Source organism: Peromyscus leucopus, chromosome 4 (genome assembly GCF_004664715.2).
Source record: "Peromyscus leucopus breed LL Stock chromosome 4, UCI_PerLeu_2.1, whole genome shotgun sequence".
Lineage (NCBI taxonomy): Eukaryota > Metazoa > Chordata > Mammalia > Rodentia > Cricetidae > Peromyscus > Peromyscus leucopus.
Genome location: NC_051066.1, coordinates 5,055,449 through 5,077,066, shown reverse-complemented (window position 1 = coordinate 5,077,066; position 21,618 = coordinate 5,055,449). Strand labels below are relative to the sequence as shown.

The window sequence follows — 21,618 nt, the reverse complement described above, 5'->3', positions numbered from 1 at the left end:
GGAAATAAAGCCTTGAATGGAATCCTAATTATAAATCAAGGGATCTGGAGGGCATTAGATCCCTGTGACTGGAGTTACAGATACTTATAAGCTGTGCTGTGAGTGCTGGGAACTGAACACAGGTCTTCTGGAAAAGCAGCAACTGTTGAGCCATCTTTCCAGCCTTGAGGAAGACTGTATTTATATTTTTAAAGATGAAGTCATTGATTTATTTTTGAAGTATCTCAATCGGCAACACAACTCTGAGTAAGAAGGAAGATTGGGAAGAAATCCACAGGACTCCAACATTACAGTACAACTACCTACAAGGGGCTCTCTGAACTCCAGCCTTTCACCCCAGAGTTCCATTTCCTCGGCAACACATAAACTGGGTTTCCTTACTGAAGCACCTTGGGTCAGTTATCTAGGTCAGGGAGCCAGGCCTACATGACATGTACAGGAAAGTGACCATGCCTCTCCCATGGCACACTTACCTGTCAGTAGCAGATTGACACTGGGGGCCAGAAGATGGATAGAATCTTCACTCCTTGTCAACTAGTGATTTTAAAAAATTACCTAGGCTTTGATTTCTCACATTAATTGAGGAAATAGGTAAATTTTAAAACAGCTTCTCTGAAGATGACCATTTGGCTATGACAGCAGATGAGGCTCTGAACAAACAGGTGTCCCACATCCCAGGAAAGCACAGCCCGTGGGGTCCCTCACCTGTGACACTGTGATGCTGCATTTCTTGGCCAGCTCCTCTTTGGCTTCTTCACTGGGGTAGGGGTTGCTGAGGTGTGAGTAAAAATATTCATTCAAGATTTCTGTGGCCTGTTTGCTGAAGTTCCGCCTTTTCCGTCTATGACAAAAGCAGGAAGGAAAAAGTAAGTCACAGCTATCAGTGTTCCCCAATTACGTTTAATTAGGACCGCCTAAGAAAGTGGACTTCTAACTCATCAGTATGAGAGCTAGGAAGGACTCCAGGCAGCCTCTGAAGCATGGCCCAGCCCTGTCTAGCTACAGCATGACTCAGAAAAGTACAAGAGTACGAAGTACAATGCATCTCATTCTTTATTCAAAAAGTTCATTCAAGACCTAATGTGAGCCTGGCACTTGGGAGGCAGAGGCAGGCGGATCTCCGTGAGTTCGAGGCCAGCCTGGTCTACAGAGGAAGTTCCAGGACAGCCATGGCTACACAAAGAAACTCTGTCTTGAAACATGCTGCCCACCTCCCCCCCACACCCCTGCCCCCCCAAAAAAGACCTAATATGTTCTAGGTATTAAATGAAGATACATGGAGAATGAAACAAACAAACAAAAACCCAGACACATTCTAGAGAACTTACAGGCACCTGGAGGTCAGGAAGAGGGTAGAAAAACATTAAATAAGAACACAGAAATCAGTTGGGCAATTAAAGGTGGCACACACCTTTAATCCCAGCACTTGGGAGGCAGAAGTAGTTGGATCTCTGAGTTCAAGGCCAGCCTGGTCTACAGAGCAAGTTCCAGGACAGCCAGGGCTACATAGTCTCAACCTGTCTCAAACACCCTCCACAAAAGAACACAGAAATCAGCAGGTTTGCATCATAGTGACCACACAAAGTATCATGAGGAAACAGTGCAAGGTGAAATGACAGTGTGTAACAGCCAGAGCCAGACCTGAGTTCCTTGAGGAAATCAGTCTGAGACCTGGAAATGTGTAGGAGTTAGACAAAGAGAGGTGAACAGGAGTGGGCAGAGGATAGGACTTTGAGATGCAAAAGAACTTGGTTAGTCTAAAGGGCTAGAAGAGGCTGTGGCTCAGAAAAAGTTAGGGACGTGGGAGTCGGCCTGGAAGGAAAGGAGGGGCCAGATGACAGAGGGTGTGGGACTCACAAGCTGTTCCAGGTCTTAGTCTAAGTGCAACAAGAAGCTGTTGAGGTTTTAAGCTTTCCTGTTTCTTAAAAAATTATTTTTACATTTGCTTATTGTGTGTGTGTGTGTGAGAGAGAGAGAGAGAGAGAGACAGAGACAGAGACACAGAGAGAGAGAGAGTGTGTATGCTCACATATGCAGGTGTATGCATGACTTATGTGTGGAGGCACACATGTGGCATTCAGAGGACGACTTTTGGGAATTGGCTCTCTCCTTCTACCATGTAGTTCCAGGACTCAAACTCAGACTGTCAAGCTTGGTATCAAGAAGCTCTCTCACTTGCCCTACTTTTTATGTTTTTTGTTCTGTTTGTTTTTCGAGACAGGGTCTCACTATGGCTGGCCTAGGACTTGCTACATAGACCAAATTCATAGAGCTCCGCCTGCCTCTGCCTCCGAATGTTGAGATCACAGGCTTGCACCACAGTTTTCAGGTCACTCATGTCAAGGTCGAGCTGACACTGAGAACAGCTGGAAGAGAGAACAGAAGGACATGCAGAGACTACTGAAGAGTCAGCCTCACCGGTGGGTCAAGCTGGAGGTGATGGTAAGCTAGTTCATGGCGAGGGCCACAGAACTAAGATTCAAGATCCACTTAGAAGGGAGATACAGGAGGAAGTGATGGGGCAGTGCAGCAATGAGATGAGGAGAGAAGGGAAGAAAAAACATACTTAGGGGTTTCCACTTAAGCAACCGCCTGGACTTCAATACAAGTTCCTCACAAAGGAAAGAGCAGAGAAGCACATTTTGCTGTTTTAGCTGGAGGGGTTCGTATGGGGCAAATATCAGGAAACCAAATATTTATTAACAACATATTTTGGGTAGCAAAAACATTGCTTATATTTGGTGGTTATTATTTCTGTTTTGAAGAATTCCTGCCTGAAAACGAACATCTGTCAGATTTCACTTTAGATTAGCTACTCTGTGACTGGAAAACGCCTTCCCTAGATAATTCTCTCAACACTTGCTTTCAAATCATCTTAATGACTTTCTCAACTGTGATATCCTAGACTCCAAAAAGTGGGTGTAAGGATGTGATTAGCTGGTTACCACGGTATCACTAAGGTAGCAGTTAGGTACAACCCAGCCAGCACAGCACTCAGTCAGGAGAGTGATTAATGTAGGTTTGATTTAAAAAAAAATTCACAGGTTTCTGTTCTGAAGTTTCTTAACTTTATGGAGGGTTAAATCATTGTGTCCTGGGGGCCAGGATCTATCTGGTGATGAAATGGGTAGAAGAAGGGGAACCTACTGAGAATAATTCATACTTTGCAGGAATCACACGTGGCTTGAAAAGAAAGATAAAACACTGAGGTGGGACCACTGGAGAGGTACACCCTGCTGAGCAGGGGGTGGAGTAAGCACAGTGGAAAAGGTCCAGAATTGATACTAATATGAAGCTGAAGGCATTCCCTGTTGAGAGCTCACAGGAATGACCTGCATATAAAAACCTACTTTTGCAGCTGTGTGTGGAAAACTGGAAGAGCAGCCACACAACAAGCTGATGCTGAGTGACAGCCCCCTTAGATGCCTAACTGTCTGCTCTAACCTTTCTCATACATCCAATTTGGCCATTCCACTCAATTCTACTGCACGGCTACAACATAAAGTACAGAGACAAGGCCAGGGTTAAAGAGAGTAAATGACAGCCAGGCATTTGTTTGGACAATAGAAAATGTAAATGGACGAAAGAGAAGAAAATCTCTAGGAAGTAAAGTTTGACTCAGAGATTTTGTCCAGCGGAAGTTTTGGCAAACATCTAAAAACCTCAGAGAACAGATTAATGGGCAGCACAGACTGAGCTCCATGTGAATTACAGCATGGGTACACCAGCCACACAAGCTTATTCCTGAAGGTTTTACACTGACACACACTTCAGGCTTGTCTAATGAACATGATCTTCTGGAAAGTGCACACTAAGCAAGGGATCACCCGTTTGGGTAGGCACACAGGCCTGGAACATGCACTTGGCTTCTTGGCACAGAGGGGGTCACTCAAGAGCCCAACCTCAGCGAAATTTACTGGAAGGCACAGGACTGAGGAAGGTCCTACGCTTTGTTACTCTTTAGGAAAACCTCCTGTAGAAAATGCCACTAGGCATATGTCCTTGGTTTCACTCCTCCCCCAGGGAGCCACACTCTAAAGGCTGTGCCTCATGATAGTGTGCACTGCACATTAGTCCCAGGGCTGTATGTGGCCCAGCACCACCACTGCGGTTGGGGATGGGGAGCAGGCACAGAGACAGGAGCACCCTCTCTCTCAGCTCTGCCATTCTATTATTCCAGCTCGGCTCATTCAAGCTTATAACATACTTACTCTTTGTGGAAAAAAAGGAAACCATTAGGTGTATACATTATGAATGCAGTTATGTAAAAACAAAACATACATGCAGACAAGAACAGGAAAGCATCCACAGGGAAGAACAGAAAGTGTGTTAGCAGAGTCCACGAAGATGTGTGTTTTAAATAGCTTTTTTTTTTTTTTTACAAAAATGCTCAAATTTGATAAAAAATTAATTTGTTTCCTCATGCCACCTCCCAAACTGTGACTTCAGCTGCTAAAAGCATGAATAAAAAAATCATTCATATGATCAAAATACTTTGAAATTCTCAAAAATTAATTAAAATATTATTAAATCAAACAAACAGAAACTGTGGTGAGTGGAGCTGGAGACTATCTAGCAGTTAACCAGTGCTCACTGTTGGTCCAGAGGTCCAGGTTCAGTTCCCAGCATCCATCAGGCTCAGAACCTCCTAGAACTCCAGCTTCAGAGGATCTGACACCCTCTTCTGGACTCCATAGACACTGCATGTGTATATTACACACACACAAATAAATAAACACATAAATCATCTTAAAAATGAAAATATATACCCACATACACAAAACCACATTTGGACATGAACATATACACATAATAAAAAATAAAAATAAAATCTTTTAAATCTCCCATTCCAACATTTAAGGTTGCAAGAACTTTACTGTGCTAATGAAAGTGAGCTTGTACTACAATTTAAAAAACACCCTTTCTTGAAAATAGGAGCACAAGTCACAGTCATTTATGGAAAAAAGTATGTCCCGTTTTCAAATATAACTGTGTAATAATTTTTCCTTGATATATTTCTAATAAAATATCTTTAAAATATCCATAAAATAAAATATAGGCATTTATATGGCCCATCAATCAATTAGGTTTTATAATTGATGACATATGTTTGCTGTAATTTTGACTTTCAATGACTCTGTGGCCTGATGGGGGTGTCATGAAAAACCAGAAGAAAGGGGAGTAAAAAATATTCCATTCTGAGAAGTAATCCACAGAAGACAATTCAAAGGTCAGAGATCAAGTATAGAATAGCCTCTTATATTATCTCCTCTGCCATTCCTTTTTCTTCCCAGGACTTATCATCCTATTACAGTCACTGGATCATCAAACAGATTCTATTGATGGCATGTGTTACCTGCTTATTACCCTTCTCCTCAGGTAGAATGCATGCTAAACTGGTACATATGTTTGCCTGCCTTGTTAACTATTTCACAGAACAAGTGAGGAACTGAAGAAGGAAGAAGGGAGGGTTTGAACTAGTGAGAATAATTTAAATGCTAAAGTATAAACTATGGGTCTGGGAGCAGTGGCACACACCTTTAATCCCAGCACTGGGAGGCAGAGGCAGGCGGACCTCTGTGAGTTTGAGGCCAGCCTGGTCTACAGAGTGAGATCCAGGCAGCTAGGGCTACACAGTAAAATCCTGTCTCAAAACAACAACAAAACCAAACAAATGAGAAAGAAGAAGGAAATGCATTAAAACATTTGCAACCCGCCCCCTTTTTGTTAGAACAAAATTATGGATGCCCTCTCTTCTCTAGTTTATACATTTCCAAGACTTTCTACAATGATCTTGGCACTTTAAAACTAGAAATAACAGTAAACCTTAAAGCAGTCAAGTATGGTGACACCTGCTGTAATTCCAGTTCTTCAGGAGTCTGAGGCAGGACAATCAGGCAACTGAGACTCTCTCTCAAAGTAACAACTGTCAGCGAGGCTGAGGGTGTAGCTCACTGGTATAAAGCTTGCCTGCCATGTGCAAGATCTTGTGTTCTATCCTCAGCACAAAACAAACAGAAAATCCTCACAACAACGAAGAACAGGCCACACACATAGAGCCTTCAACACCAAGAGGAGGGGGCTTATGTGAGTTAACCAGCAATGACAAACTGCAGTCATGTTTTACTTACTTATTTATTTGATCTGTCTTTTGGTACTAGGATAGAACCCAGGGCCTCACGCATGCTAAACTTTACAATAACTGTACAGCATTCCCAAATCCAACAGGCTACCATTGTTTTAAACAAAGCATCGGGGTAACACAGTGGTACTGAAGGTAAGGGATGATGAGACTGGGCTGTGGGGAGGGAGCCTGGGGAAGTGGGGCCTTGGAAAAGGTCTTAGGCTAGCTCAGGAACAGAAGGGTGAACAGGAACCACTAGACTAAGAAAGAGGAAAGCAGAGAGCCAGTGTGAGAGACGTCAGAAGAAGACTGAGGGTCCTGCTGAGAGGTCAGCAGGGCCAGGGGATACAGAACTTTGCTCAGTTAGGAAAACAGCACACAGTTAGGTGGAAAGTGTCTCCTGCTTGAATCTTAGACAGATGTTCACACCCTTAGTTTTCTAGCTGCAACACTGCCTCACACATTTCTGTTAGTATTGTGAGATTTAGATGACAATGATGGCTTCTGTCGAATCCAAGGGGAGAAGAAAGAAGATAAAATAGAAATTCTTTTCCACAGTTGGGCAGACCCCTGGCTGGAGAAATGTCCCAGAGGCGTCTTCACAGTTGGTGTGTAAGTCCTTGACAGTTCTTCTGTGTCATTCAGGTCGTCACAAGTAACTGCCACATAGAATGCATTGTGTCACTCCACACAGGGACACTAGCAGGCTTTCTCACTTGGCCTTACAGACTGGTGTTTTATGGTAATGAGATCAATCAAATAGGGTGCTTCTCAGGAGTTACCACCATCTCCGGTGTTTTCAACAGTATACACAAGCAAGGTAAATGTTAAATTCTTAGAGGGGCTGGAGAGATGGCTCAGCAGTTGAGAGCACTTGACGCTCTCGCGAAGTACCTGGGTACAGTTTCCAGCACCCACACGGTGGCTCAAAACGGTTCTCAACTCCAGTTCCAGAACTTAATGCCCTCTTCTGACCATCATGAGTGCCTGCATACATTGGTGCACAGATACACAGGTAGGCAAAATACCATATACAGAAAATTTTCTTAAAAAATCTTTAAAACTTATTAAAAAAAACAAACCTTTATTAAAGTAGAGTTTCACGCAAAATAAAAATCAACCTTACAAACTTTTAGTGTCAGAATGGAAAGGAAGTAATTAGTACTAAAGCCTCTAGCAGCAGCACTAAGCTGACCTATTTCCAGAGTCACTCAGTCCGCAGCTCCCGAGTTACACTTCCAGGACAAGAAAAGGCTGTCTGATGTATGGGTACCACAAGGTGGATCACCTATCTATTTACAGAAAAGAGCTCATCTAGCCAAACTGAAGAATCTAAGATTGACCAGCTAGTTTCTCTGAAAACAAACAAGGAGCAAAGGGGGAAGCCATGCAGAAGATTCATGACCTCACATACCTGGCATCAAGGAACCTTGATCTTAAAATCATAACTGCTTCACATGTGCTTTGCTTGAGCTGCATCTGAATGGAACTAAATTTCCGATGGATGATGCCCACCATCCTTTCAATCTCTTTTGGGGAAATGGGACGTGTTCTACTCTGTTCTCGGAGAAGGTTCATCACATGTGTTGTGAATTCATTACATGCCTGTAACAGGAAAGAAAAAACACTCCTTAAGAAGCTGAAACTTTGTATTATCACACCCAGACATTCACCCATCTGAATTTCCACTTCACTAGCAATATCCAGCAGTACTAGGCAGTGAGTAGGGAGAGTGTGAACTAAGCAGCTGAGGAAAAAGTGGCGACATAGTTAAAACATCAAGATTTCTGAAACTGAATGGCAGACATGCAAAGGACCAGATCCTAACTGTCCTTCCCACCTGGCCCTGCTCCACGTCCAAATGATGTTTCCCATTGGAATGCACTGGCTGCTATCTCCTACCAAATGCATGCTCATGGCTCCTCTTTTTTTCTAGGGTGTTGTGTTTACTCAACAAATGTTTACTGTAGGATCATGAAGTTAAAAACCCTTCCAGAGCTGCCAGGGACACAGAAATGAGCAAGAGCTGGCCTTTGGAGATGAGATGGAACATTACTTATCACATAAAAAAGCCAGTGTGAAGGCTGATGGGAAGATGGTGATAAGTGTTTCACTAGTTCCAGAGGAAAAGGACCACCCAGAAGCTTCATGGTAGAAGTGATGCTTTAGTGGACTCTAAAGAATGGGAAGGAGTTTTGCAGATGAAGACAGAGGTCAGAAGAGCACATGTGTAACAGCCTAGCAATGCAGGATTTGTTGAGTTCAGAGGAGCGATGGCAGAGAGAACAGGAGAACTCACAGATTCCTATTTGGTTTGATTTGGTGCTGGGGATGATAAATCTGATCTGAGTAAGCACACAAGGCTGTATAACAACAGATAGTTATCCACAGTGCAGGCCTCAGTGAACAAAAGATGTGTAAAACATCTCAGTTCTTCAGGGGAGAGGCAGCAAGAGACCAAGAATCCAAAGTGAGTCTGGAACATTTTAGCTAGCAATCCTGAGACACCATCTCTTTCAGTTGCCTACACTGTAGTACATCTACAGCGCTATATAAGTGGGCCTACACTGCAATCCAGCACTCCTGGTAAATAAACAGCGGCCTGTACCCTGGATAAAAGAGCATCTGCTATCTTAAGGCCACAGGAAAAACACATTTTGAAGCTGCCATAATGTTCACCACCCTCAACATCACTCGTTAGAGCAATGGTTTTCCTAACTGCTCACGGAAGAATACACTTTCTAAGAAGAGGTAGTAGTAAGTTGTGCTCACCATTCATTTGAAATATTTTTCAAATGTTTTAAATTGTGAGAACTTGATTTTTATGAGAAGTGGCCCACATTATAGGACTCTTCAGAGTGAAATTGTGCAATTGCGCATAGCAGACACCCAGTGAATACCTACAGGTTGGTGGGCTTTCATATCACAACTCAAGAATGAGAGTCAGGCTGGCTAACATCCATAAACCCAGCAGCCTGCACCATAAGCAAAGGCGTCTAAATCATAGTCCTGGGAGAGGCTTAGGAAAAGATTGTTAGGAACCTCCTGAAACTCAAACACAAGCTGTGTACACTTGTGTATTTCTGAGGGGAAGACTCTGTGGGTTTGGTTTGCTTTCTTTTTAGAATCAATGATAGTCTATATTGTTTTTTAAAGGCCAATAATTATTGTCCTGATATTCAATACAGTAAAATATTAAGGAATTCTATAGATTAAAAGCAGTTTTTAGGCTGGGTATGGTAGTGCATGCCTTTAATCTCAGCATTCAGGAGGCACAGGCTACATCTATGAGTTTGATGTAGCCTAGTCTACAGAGTGAGTTCTAGGCCAGCCTGGGCTACAAAGTGAGATACTGCCTCAAAAAAGAAAGAAACAAACAAACAAAAACAGAAGTTTTTCTGTCTTTAAGAACACCAAATTTTTAAAAAGTAAATTTCCCCCATTACACTATCAATCTGGATTTATACCAAGCTGAAAGCAAGTGGCCACGTGGCCAAGAAAGATATGTATATATTATTTCCTGTACTTTCCCTAAGGGAATGCTTATATCAGTTCCAAATTGTGTAATATGACAACCTCAGCCTCTAGTTTTCTCATAAGTAAAATGAAAAATGTTGAGCTATTTCTCACAGGATTAGCAAATTCTATAGTTCCATAGAATGTTAACAGATGGTCCAAAGGTACAGTACGTTTGGAAACTGATGAGCTAACTGAAGCTGTGAAATATATTTTTACAGGGCTCCTGGGTGTTTCTATGCCAACATATGTGCAACACTAAATCCCTAAGGACAGACTTTCTAACTTTCCTTCTAATTGGCCACAAGACCTCATAACTCTGGAGCAGTGCTTCCCAATAAAACATACAGTGATCCACATAATTTTTTTTTTTTAAATTCTCTATGATGAGCTAACATTTAAGAAATCTGGTAAAATTAATTTTAATGATATATTTTATTCAAATAATTCATGAATAACATTTCAATACATAATCAATGCTTTAAAACTGTCAGTGAGGTATTTCATATCCTTTTCTGCACCCTTTCAAATCCAGTGTATATTTTACATATCAATTCAGACTAGTTTAACTTGACATACTTCACTAGCTACCTGTGGCTAATGGCTCCTGACTATTACATGGGGCAGGACAGCACTGGAGCATGTTGTGAACCAATGGACTTGGTAATCCTTGAAATAGTTTGTCAGACAGACAGACAACAAACAAACATCACAACCACACTGTCACATAAACACATAGGCTATTCTCATTCAGGAACATTCTTAGTAAAGACTAAAGATTGTTCGTTTTATTAAATCTCAACCCTCAAGTGTGTCTTTAAGATTCTGTGTGACAAGGGGAAGCACACAGAAAGCTCTTCTCCTGCATATCAAAGGGTCACTGGCTCAAGAAAACCTATCGTATGATTAAATTCATAGTTTAGTCATTTTTCCCCAGAATGCTATTTTTATATGAAAAGAAAACACACAAATTATTATTTGGACTTGGCTATTTGGCAGATATTTTCTCAAAAATGAACCAAGTGATTTGGTCTATCATGTAGACCCAAACAGCTAGCTGGCAGAATTTGTGCCAATGATAAAATTTTAGTTTTCAAATGGAAATTTGGATTCCTGAAAACTTGTGGCCTTGATAGTTTCCCTGGAGACTTTCTGATAGTGGTGACATTAAGGAGTCTATTGTCATACTGTATAATGATGTGCATTATCACACATAAGATATCCTTAATCCAGTGAGGTAATACTTCCAAAATGATCAATGCACTACACTACAAAAGCATGCATAGTGCATAGGGAGGAAATATATTCAAAGTACAAATTAGACTAATGGGTTCCCAAGGAACAGAACACAACACATTCATTCATACAGTTTCAGATTACTGCCTGGCAGCTCATTGTTATAACTGTAACTTTCATGTTTCAGTGTATAAGAGAGGATGTCCACAATTATCCCGAAAAAGATGTTGATATCTAGCCATCTCTTCTCTTTTCCAATGTGTAAGCCCAGAAATCCCTTATAAACTTCAACTGTATGACAACTGATTATGGAAGTGAAATCAAGAATAAATCAATAAATAAATTAGTGTCTGCAAAAGGGTAAAAAGCAATGTTCTCACAAATGTTTGAAGGGTTTTTGGGTTTGTTTTTTTTTTGGCTTTTTTTATGGGAGGGGGTGAGGGAGGTCTCACTATGCCTTCCTTCCTCCTTCCTGGAACTTTCTATGTAAACCAGGCTGGCCTTGACTACACAGAGAGCCAATGCCTCTTCCTTCCAAACATTGGGATTAAAGGTATAAGTCACCACACCCAACTGAAGGTATTTTAAAAAATAAAAGTTAAAAAATTAGGCTAACCTGTAATACTTGCTATTATTTTTTAAGTGATTAATGAATGTTTTGAGTTTTGTGGCTTTAATTTCTATTATGATAAATATTGATAGAGAGAATCTACCAAGCCAAAGTCCCCAGGGGTTAGGGGTCTTCAAGAGTGTTGAGTCTAAGCACTATAAATGCAAACTGTGAGAACAGTTGGGCGGGAGTATAAAAGTAGTTCTAACTTCTTCATTGAACTCTGCAGATTCCTGTAAACCTACTTACACATTATGATAACACCATGGCAGGGCATATGTCACTGTAAGTAATTAAGACATCACGTGAATGATTCTTGAGAGAGCAGCTTTCTTTTTTTTTTCTTTTTTGTCTGATTTTTATCCTCTCCAGGATGGGTATTTTCTCTGTGATCCCTAATAAGCATTCAGTAGTTCACAAAAGAAAAAGGTTAAAAGAAAAGAAAAAAGTTTTTGCCTTTAAAAACTCATAATTTCCTAGAACATTTGCTAATGTTTCCCACCTTATTAAATGAAGTCATCTATGAATGAAAATGCTGATGAGCAATTTGGCATTAGCCCAGCACTCACAGAACTCAGAGCTTTCCTTTAAGCCAGTAGTTCATACATGATTAATTAGAACATCTCATTTATGTGGTATTCACTTTAGCTCATTACTCTAAGTAAAATTCGTTAAGTATTTACATTTAGATAATTAAAATCTGGGTACACCCTTAAGAAAGATTCATACACTTTAGACAAAGTGATATTTTTCCCTTCACCACTGAAAGTAAATTACAGCCTCGTTTTCATCATCATCTGTACTGGTTCTGAGGAAAGCACAGCAGAGTGCCTCATCATCTACTCTTTAAAAGGTAGACTTTCATAAAAACAGAACAGAGTGGATGCTCAAATGATTCCAGAGCTGTTTGGAAGGGCCCCCAAACAGATTCTGGCAACTGCTGCTGTCCACACTGCAGGACGTTCACATGCCTCCCTGTACCCAAGACTACATTGCTACATAATACTACTACATAATAGAGACGATTTTCATCATTTTACTGTTTTTCTACAGTTAAAAACTTTCTAGTAAGTATTCATAATATAAATGCAAATTTACCTTGGTTAACTGGAATATTTAGGAAAAGGAGTTTTGACTTCTTGAACTTTCCTATGAGAATATTAGCAGAAAGCCCTTTTCCTCTCAATTCAGCTACTAAAAAGTAGGATGAATGTTTGTGTTTTAAAACATACACTATATTGATACAATTTTCCTAGGTCACGGAAAACTTGATCTGATAAGACATTACAACCAATTCTTAATATAAGCCCCTTTCCTTGCCATTTACTCCTTTTTCTTTAGAAAATAGAAACCAACTGATAATCCAGGATTTGAAATATTTAGATCCTAGATAATGTTATAGTGATATTTTTGACTAGTAAAACTGTCTCCTTGATATTACAATATATTTGAAATATTTATATGCCAAACTAAAATTTTCAGTATTTAAAAAAAAAAAATTCTGTAGCTGGGTGGCAGTGGTGCACACCTTTAATTCCAACACTCGGGAGGCAGAGCCAGGCAGATCTCCATGAGTTCAAGGTCAGCCTGGTCTACAGAGAGAGATCCAGGACAGGCACTAAAACTACATGGAGAAACCCTGTCTGGAAAAACAAAAAACAAACAAAAAAGTGATGGTGCTTTTTCCAGTTGAAATTCAAGACTCAATGCTTTTCTATTCATTTAAATGTATATAATTATATGTGAAACTGTGAAATCAGACAGGGAACAAGCACTGATTTTTTTTTTTTTTGTTGTTGTTGTTTTTTGTTTTTTGTTTTTCGAGACAGGGTTTCTCTGTGTAGCTTTGCACCTTTCCTGGGACTCGCTTTGTAGCCCAGGCTGGCCTTGAACTCACAGAGATCCACCTGGCTCTGCCTCCCGAGTGCTGGGACTAAAGGCGTGCGCCACCACCGCCCGGCCAACAAGCACTGATTTTTAAATAAAGTTTTTAAATGGTTTGGTGATCAATTCTAAAAACCATCTTTGTAACTATCTCCATAAGATGATTATTGGCAACAGTTCATAAAAGCCCCATTCTAAAACCTACTTTTGATGAAAAGAATAACTCTTGCTTAAAGGTAGATGCCCATTCAGGTATGATGTTGCTTGCTTATAGTCTCAGCTACTTTCAAAGCTAAAGCAAGACATTCACTGAACCCAAGAATCTGAGCCCAACCTCAGCAACATAGTGAGACCCCATTTCAAACAAACAGTAGTTGGCCCTAAAATCTGACTTCAACTGTTCAGTTTCTAGATACTTTGATAACCTCATATGACCTTACTCGAATGTTATAGATTTTCATATTCATTGAATGCTTATTAAATCTACAAATTCTTATTTGAGGATAAAAGTTAACATTTAAAGATCTTGTATACGCCAACTGGAATGAGATCAATATACAGCCAACCAACCAGTAACTTAGAGAAAAAGAGGGAAATATGCAAATATTCCTTCCAAGTAAGAAAATCCTTGGCATGAAAGCCAGTGGGTAAACCTGGCTGTGTATGCTGGCACACACCTGTAATCCCTGATGCTCAGAAGGCTGAGTCGAGAGGCTCACAAGTTCAAGGCCAGTCTAGGTAACTCAGCAGGACTCTGTCTTGATATAAGTAAAAGGGACTGGAGTTGAACACTTGCTCAGCACACTTGAGACCTTAAAGACACTTCCCATGAAGTAATGAGTAAAAAGAGCCTTGCTAGGGAGACAGAAATACAAACTTTACACCAGGTAGTGTCTTTTGTTTATCTGCTTAATCACTATGAAAGGCAAAATGGACCTAGGCATTTGTGGTAACAAGGCAATAATCAGCACCATTTTTGCCACTACCACGGAATGAACCTAGGACTGAATACATGCTGAAGGGCTCTTCCACTGAGCTACATCCCCCAATGGTAACATCAGCATTTTTAACCTGATAAAATAAAATCTCTTTATAAGCAAAGGTGATTTTTTTTGCCAGAAAATTTAAGTATATAATGTAGGGATACTCCAAAACTACAAATACAGTCTTTACTGTGGCTTAAATTCTCCCACCCTCACTGGGTGGTGGTGACACACGCCTTTAATCTCAGCACTTGGGAGACAGAGCCAGGCAGATCTCTGTGAGTTTGAGGCCAGCCTGGTCTACAGAGCAAGATCCAGGACAGGCACCAAAACTACACAGAGAAACAAACAAACAAACAAAAACAAAAAAATTCTTCTACCCTCCATTCTCCAGGAGTCTCCTGAAACCTCAGTAGTAAGTTCTTGTAGTCTTCTGCAATTGCCAAATGGTACCTGGATTTGAGCACATTCAGAGTTCAGGTCTGGTTCTAGTGCTTTAGTGGATTTGGGATGAATTCAAAGAGCAGCTTTCCAGATGCTTAACAAGGGTTGGGAACCTTACAATACTTTTGCCTTGAGCAAAAATGTATTTCAATGTAATTATAGTAGATAGCTTTCAATGTGTCGTCTCTATTATAGCAGCTGTAAATTACAGCACGAATTGCCTGTATACAAGCAGAGTGGGAGAGCTACATCGAGCATGATATATCTTTTCCTCTTCAACTGAGGACAAACACTGAGGTCAAATCTCATGTGCAAAAACTAGTGTGTCCATTCCCTTTTGGTAGCAAGGTAGAGAATCCAAGAAAGCACAGCTCAACCAAGAGCCTTGGTTCTTAAGAACAAGACTCATTAGCACCAGGGCTTATGTTTATTCAGAATTCATTGATTTATTCTAACAGCTGGGGCTCTAGCCATAGGAATATTGAAAAATACAGTAAAGGCATTTTCCAAGATTTGTGGCTAATCAAGAAGATAGAGATTTGTCTCTCAAGCAGAAGAAAGCAATAAACTCAAGATGAAGTATTAAGGTGCTTGCTGCAAGCTTTGGAAAACTATCATATTCCAGCTCGGTGTCAGATCAGCAAGACCAAAGGAGAACAGGATTGTTGCCTATCGGGTGATGGTAATATTAAAGTACCTCACTATACACAGCCAACATGTAATATCTCAAAAACATTTGTGAGTGAAGTTGGATGATTATCTCCCAAATCATCAAATTTCTGAGTCTATAAAATAGTGATGTATGATCAAAGAACATTTTCTGGAGGGGGAAGAAGAGGAGTCTAAAGACAATCCATCCCTAATATGTAAAACTGAGCCTTGCAGGCTAGACGTGATTTTGCTCCTGCTGCAGCGCTAGTGTGTTCACTGTGAGTGTGGCTGCGCTTTAACTTGGGAGGCTCTTTAATTGACTGCAGTGGTGATGTTTGTTAATTTTATGGCAATCTAAATCTGAGCAGACTTCAGATACATTTTCATTACAGCTTCATTGCAAAACACAGCAGAGTAAATACTGCTTAAGATTCTGATATGGTTTATTTCTTTGAGACTCACAGAATCTTCCAACAAAGCCTCTGCCTTGAAATACATGGTCTTCCTACTTCCTGATAAACACTCTGTCATTCAGCATCCCCCTGATCACTATTAAGATGAAAATACATTTTTTTGGAAAGTCTTTAAGATAGTTGTTTTCATCTGTTTCTGTTCCCATCTCAAACACAAACCAACATGGGTCAGTCTTAGGATGCCTGAGTATGAAAACCTGCATTATCTTCCAGTTCTGTGTGTAGAGCAATGAAACCCAATAGTCAAGGATAGCATACGATCAGAACCTGATTTGATGCCTGACTCTGACCCTGGTGGGTGACACTGAATGGAAATACAATACCATCTATTTTAGAAATGTCACTCCTTGCCCTCACTCAGCTCTATTTAACCATGCAAGTAATCAAAGCTCCTTGTTCTTGGGTCTAAACAGAGGGAATCCTCTTCCTGTAAAACAGCACTGGCAGAAATACAGCTCTAAAGTTGTCCAAAGACAACTCAAGAGGTCAAACCCCACACGGCATCTGTAAATAACTGAGAACTTCCAGGACCAAGTGTGTAAAGTGGAATTCAGCTCAATCTATGATCACTTCTTCATAATCTGCCTACAGTGCTGCACAGATTCCACATGTCTATACATGTCCTTCTGAACATGTTAAGAATGAGGAAGGAAACATATATTCAAGAATCCATGAAGCACCAACTCTATCCAGAAATATGGTCCATTATAACATTTAAATTTGTTATTTCTCAATTTTATATTTAATTCAAATACAATTAATTAATTTATGTAGAACTTGTGTATAATGTGTATTTTTAAGGCAACACACACACACACACACACACACACACACACACTAGTGAGCTGATTCTGGTATTAGCTGAGACTGAAGCTGTTGAAGGCTCATGGGCAATTTTTAGGGTATTTCTAAGCTAAGAAGGCTTGAGTCCTTGCCTTCTGCTGATGCCAGCTTTACCCAACTTCTAACAGGGCCATCTATAGAAGCAGAAAGTCCGGTGTAAGGGAAGAGTACTGTGACAGAGGGCAGGAACAACCAGAACAGAGCAGCCATTTGGCCCCACACACCCGTTTCTATGCAAGGTGACTAGTGACAGTTGCCTGGTAAATATGCATAGACCTATTTAACATAAAGTTAGGCAATTAGGATTATACTACAAATTAAAACCATTTTCTACTGTTTATGCTTAGGGCAACCTCTCAACCATGACTTATTTTGTTTATTCTCAATTATTCATGTCAAATCAGAAAGCTGGATTTTTTCATACACATACACAATAATTTTTCTAAATTTATTATCTAAACATTCTCTACCAAAATTTATCCCTACAAATAAAATATAGTTTTGAATCCCAGAAAGACTTGCCCCCAAATAGAAAATTTTATAATATTAATTTGCATTTCATTTTAGCATACACTGTATCTTTCTACTCTTCCTCAAAACACTCACCTCTGGGATAAAGATGCAGCATTGGTTTAATACTATCATTCTCAGAATGTAAGAAAAGGCAGGTGTAGAGGGCCAACATATACAACTGAAATTGTTCAGAGAACTGTGAAAAATCAGTATGAAAACCAAAGAGTGGTCTTCAGGGATCGATGGGGGAGGAGTGAAGGGGAAAAAGAAGAGAGGAGAAAGAGGAAGTTGGAGAGGATGGGAGGGAGGGGTAGGAAGGGAGAGGCAGAGAGAAGGTGTTACAAGGACCATTAGGACAGTGGAAATGTTCTCAGATGCTGTAAGCATATGCACTTCTCCAAGTGCATAGACTGCATGAGACCAAAAGAGCTCCATAACAGAAGGTGGACTTGGGGTGCTGACGTGTCAATGCCGGTTCACGAGCTGTAACAAATAGACCTCTCTGGCAGGTGGTGTTGCTAAGTAAGCCATACATATGTGAGATCAGAGAGCATGAAGACATCTCTGAGAATACTGCCATGAACCTAAAACTACTCTTAAATTTTTTTTCTTTAAGGAAAAGTCACCAGGAACACCCCTCCATACCACAAACACACACACAGTTCCCACTAAAATGTATAGGCATTATGAAGGACTGCTAACATACAGTATCTATTTTATAAGACTCAACTCATCTCTTTATTTGTGTGTATGTTCAAAAGTTGACATTATAGTGAATCTTCTAAAGACCTTTCAAATGAAAATCCACATTAAATGAGAAGTCCTTAATCTAAGTAGAATTTTAGCCTTAAATTACTAACTAAAATATATTAAAAATTGACTACCCACATTTTACCACAGTATGTTGAATCCAGGAATCACTTAGTTCCCTCACATTTGAATTAATATGGGTTTCTGAAAATCTAGAGTCATTTGGTAATCAATAGCATGCTTGAGTTAAACTGGCAATGTGACTTTCTGTTATTAGCAGATTGAACAATGACATACTTAAACTCAAAGATACCTGAGATTCAATTAAGTCTGGCTAGTAAGTTTGCTGAGAAGATTTTTAATCCTATTCTTTGTGATCAGGGTTTAGCACACAATGCCTGGTCTACTCTGTCCTGGCACAATCACAGTTAACCAGGAGTCTCATCCTCAAATGATCCCAGAAGCCCCTTCCACATAGTCTAGCACAGTCCATAGAATGAATTCCTATGAGGTTCCTAGAACTCACAGTGTATGAGATCAAAAAGCTCACTATGCAATGATGCTTCTCTTTTTGCCAGCTGTTAGAGATTATGAACAAAGACAGTGACTAGGTTGAATTCTACAGAGCTCTGCAGGGCACCAAGTATGAGGTTAGCAGGAAGGAAGGGCTTACAGGTGTGGTAGTTAGGTACCATGAATGTGAGGAATGAATAAAACTGAAACAAAGAGATATGAGGGTTAGCTCTGCCCCCATAAGCTCACAGCATCTCCCACAACTCTCTTGGTTTTGTACATCATCTTTGCTTATTTTAGTCTGTGTTAACACCTACCCCTTATGGCCCTTGGAATTGGTTAGTACAGTCTAGTAGAAGACAATAGAGGTTTGTGCAGGACTGAGAGTGGCGGCTGCTGACCTGTTCATATTTCTCCAGTTCTGTGTGATAGATTTGTCTGATCTGGGTCAATTTGGCTCTGTAATCTGAGTGTTCAATAGAGTTATCTGAAGAACCTCCAGAGGCTGCCGCGGCTGCAGCTGCTGCCGCCGATCCCCCACCTTTCTCAGGACCTGAAACCCCTTCTGCCAAAAGCATATTGTCCAGTCTCATTAGCTGGGGGTCGGGAGGGTCTTCCTCCTGGGCTCCTCTGATGCTGAGACCTTCAAGGAAAGAGAAAGACAGAGAGAAGAAGCGAGAGACAGAGGACAAACAGTGTGAGTATTTTGTTTATTTGAGAAAATAATCAAACAACATCAGCGTACTACAATTCATGCTGAGAACTTCATTGATCACATTTGATAAACAAGCTTGACTATGAGAATTGCTTTCAAAATACATTTACATGCATCCTAGGACTCTTTATACACCCTTTCATAATTTAACCCCAACTTGGACTCTTAGAAAGAGATAAGCTCTTAGAATATTCTGATTATCTGAACTTCAGATTTAAATGATTTATGCATAAAGTAGGAAGGAGGACCTAAGAAAAAGAAAGTATTGCAGAGATATAAACAAACTCACAAAGCATGGTTAATCTGTCTCTCTATACAGTCATAGAAATAAAATTGGAAATTCCATAAAATAATTTTAATCTACAGTCTGTATCAAAAATTGGGAAATAAACAGGACTAGATAGCTTTTCTATCATGCAATCTCAAAAGCAAAATACACTCAATATGATGTAATTAGCTAGACTAAAATACATATTAAAAGAACATTGTTAGGCATGTGCCAGCAAACTGCACAAACAAGGACACCAAATACAGAGTTTAAAATGTGCCACCGACACAGCAATTGAGTCCTGGGCACAGTAGTTTCAATCTCATTCTGCTTTTACATCAAGAACTTCCAAGTGGTGCCAGTCAGCAACCTCTTCTGAGTACGATAGATCACAGCTGACAATTCATAGGTTTAATCAGGTCACACAGGCTTTCTGCCAAGATGTTTTCAACAACACAGAAGACAAAGTTTTAAAATAATTATCGTGGTATAAAAAGCACTGGAGTCATGACAGCTCAAAATCAGCATTTTCATTAATGTGTAACACAATATAAACTATCCCAGCCCAATTAACCTCTGTAAATCTGTTCAGAAGCAGGTTTCCCCGCACTACTTACAAGGCATGGGGAGGGGGAGCTGGCATCTCATATGTTTGCATTTGGAGTCTGCCTCTTGCGTGTGTGCCTGTTGTTTATCCACAGTGGCACATACTCTGTGTCTGGTGTAACTTACATGACAGTAACATCTATAAGCTGTCAAGTACTCAACTGATCACCAGCTCTGAGATTTCATATGCTAACCTACATGTCCCATCAATTCTTTTACGAACAGACTTCATCCATAGACACCCTGAATTACACTCACAGCATGACAGAGCTCTTGGTTGCCATAGCTCAAATCCACAACTTTGATTTCCTCCCCCAAAACATTTTAAAGCTGTCACTTTTGTTTAAAAATAATTTCAACTGAATAATAAAACTAAGTCACCATAATTTAAAAATTACATCAGTTGCCTATTCAGAGACAAATAAGATCTGAAAATTATAACATATGAAGGTGATAAATTTATTTAGGGAAACCAAAAGTTAGATAACTCTTTAAGCTAAAATCTCTAGAAACACATCATTGCTGATGGTGTATTTGCTAGTTACTGGGGGACTAGAAAGAATTGCCTCACTGTGTTCTAGAACTGCTCCACAGCAGCTAAGTTGTTCTTTTCAACTTAAATCTTTTCTTTCTTCTGATTCACTTAAATACTTCCAGGGTTAAGAGCTTATGACGGACCCACTCCTGGTTTACACACTCTGCTCTCCAGGCTTTGGTGTGCATGAGCTCACTGGATGGTTTCATCTTGCACTTCTGGTTCTGTTTTGTTTTATATCAAGTTAGGCTCTTTACATTTCTCTGTTGTAGTCAACTTTTGCTCATGCGTGTGTGTGTGTGTGTGTGTGTGTGTGTGTGTGTGTGTGTGTGTGTGTTATTTCTAGATAATTGCACTTCTTCTGAAAAGAGAGAAATTTTTCTTTGTTGATAAGTGATAGGGTCTCACTATATAGCCCAAGCTGGCATGACTGACACCCCCCCACACACCCCTTCCTTCGAGTACTTACAGGTGTGAGCCACCATACCTGCCTGCAAATGTGTATTTTTTTTTTAAATCTGCCTTCAAGGTTCTGTAAGGTTTCTAATTTTCCCTTTGTATTTAAACACACTGATCTTTTCCTCATGGTATGTAGTAAGGTTCTTTCACATCAACAGCCAGAGCCAAATCATTACACTTCTTTGAGTTCCCTGCACAGTGTGGCAGAGAGGAATAGATGCTCACTGACTAATAATATACCAGGGAAACAAACCGAGAGAGAAGAAAAGTCATCAAGAATACACAAGGCAGAAAGTAACTAGGTACCTGTGGCATTCTAATAATATTTACTATTGTCCCACCCCTGTGCCACTAGGAGTCTCAGTAGCAGTGGACACAAGGAAAATTATAAGTACATATTTTAACACCTAGAATACTTTCTTATGATGCCCGCTTTCTAAAACCGTAAGTAAATCAACATGTGCTTGCTTAAGAACAAGAAAAATGTTTTAATGA

At 40.1% G+C, this 21,618-nt stretch overlaps 1 protein-coding gene across 2 annotated transcripts in view; it reads right to left on the bottom strand.

The window, feature by feature from the left end:
• The window catches only part of Pbx3 (PBX homeobox 3), a 193,375-nt gene that overhangs the window by 28,644 nt on the left and 143,113 nt on the right, over window positions 1–21,618 (bottom strand). For both annotated transcript variants that reach the window (XM_028886055.2, XM_028886057.2), the window contains exons 3-5: window positions 18,942–19,183; window positions 7,539–7,729; window positions 706–841 (exon numbers count right to left, since the gene is read on the bottom strand). In XM_028886055.2, the coding sequence (XP_028741888.1) occupies window positions 706–841; window positions 7,539–7,729; window positions 18,942–19,183 (569 nt within the window). The remainder of the gene's footprint in view (window positions 1–705; window positions 842–7,538; window positions 7,730–18,941; window positions 19,184–21,618) is intronic.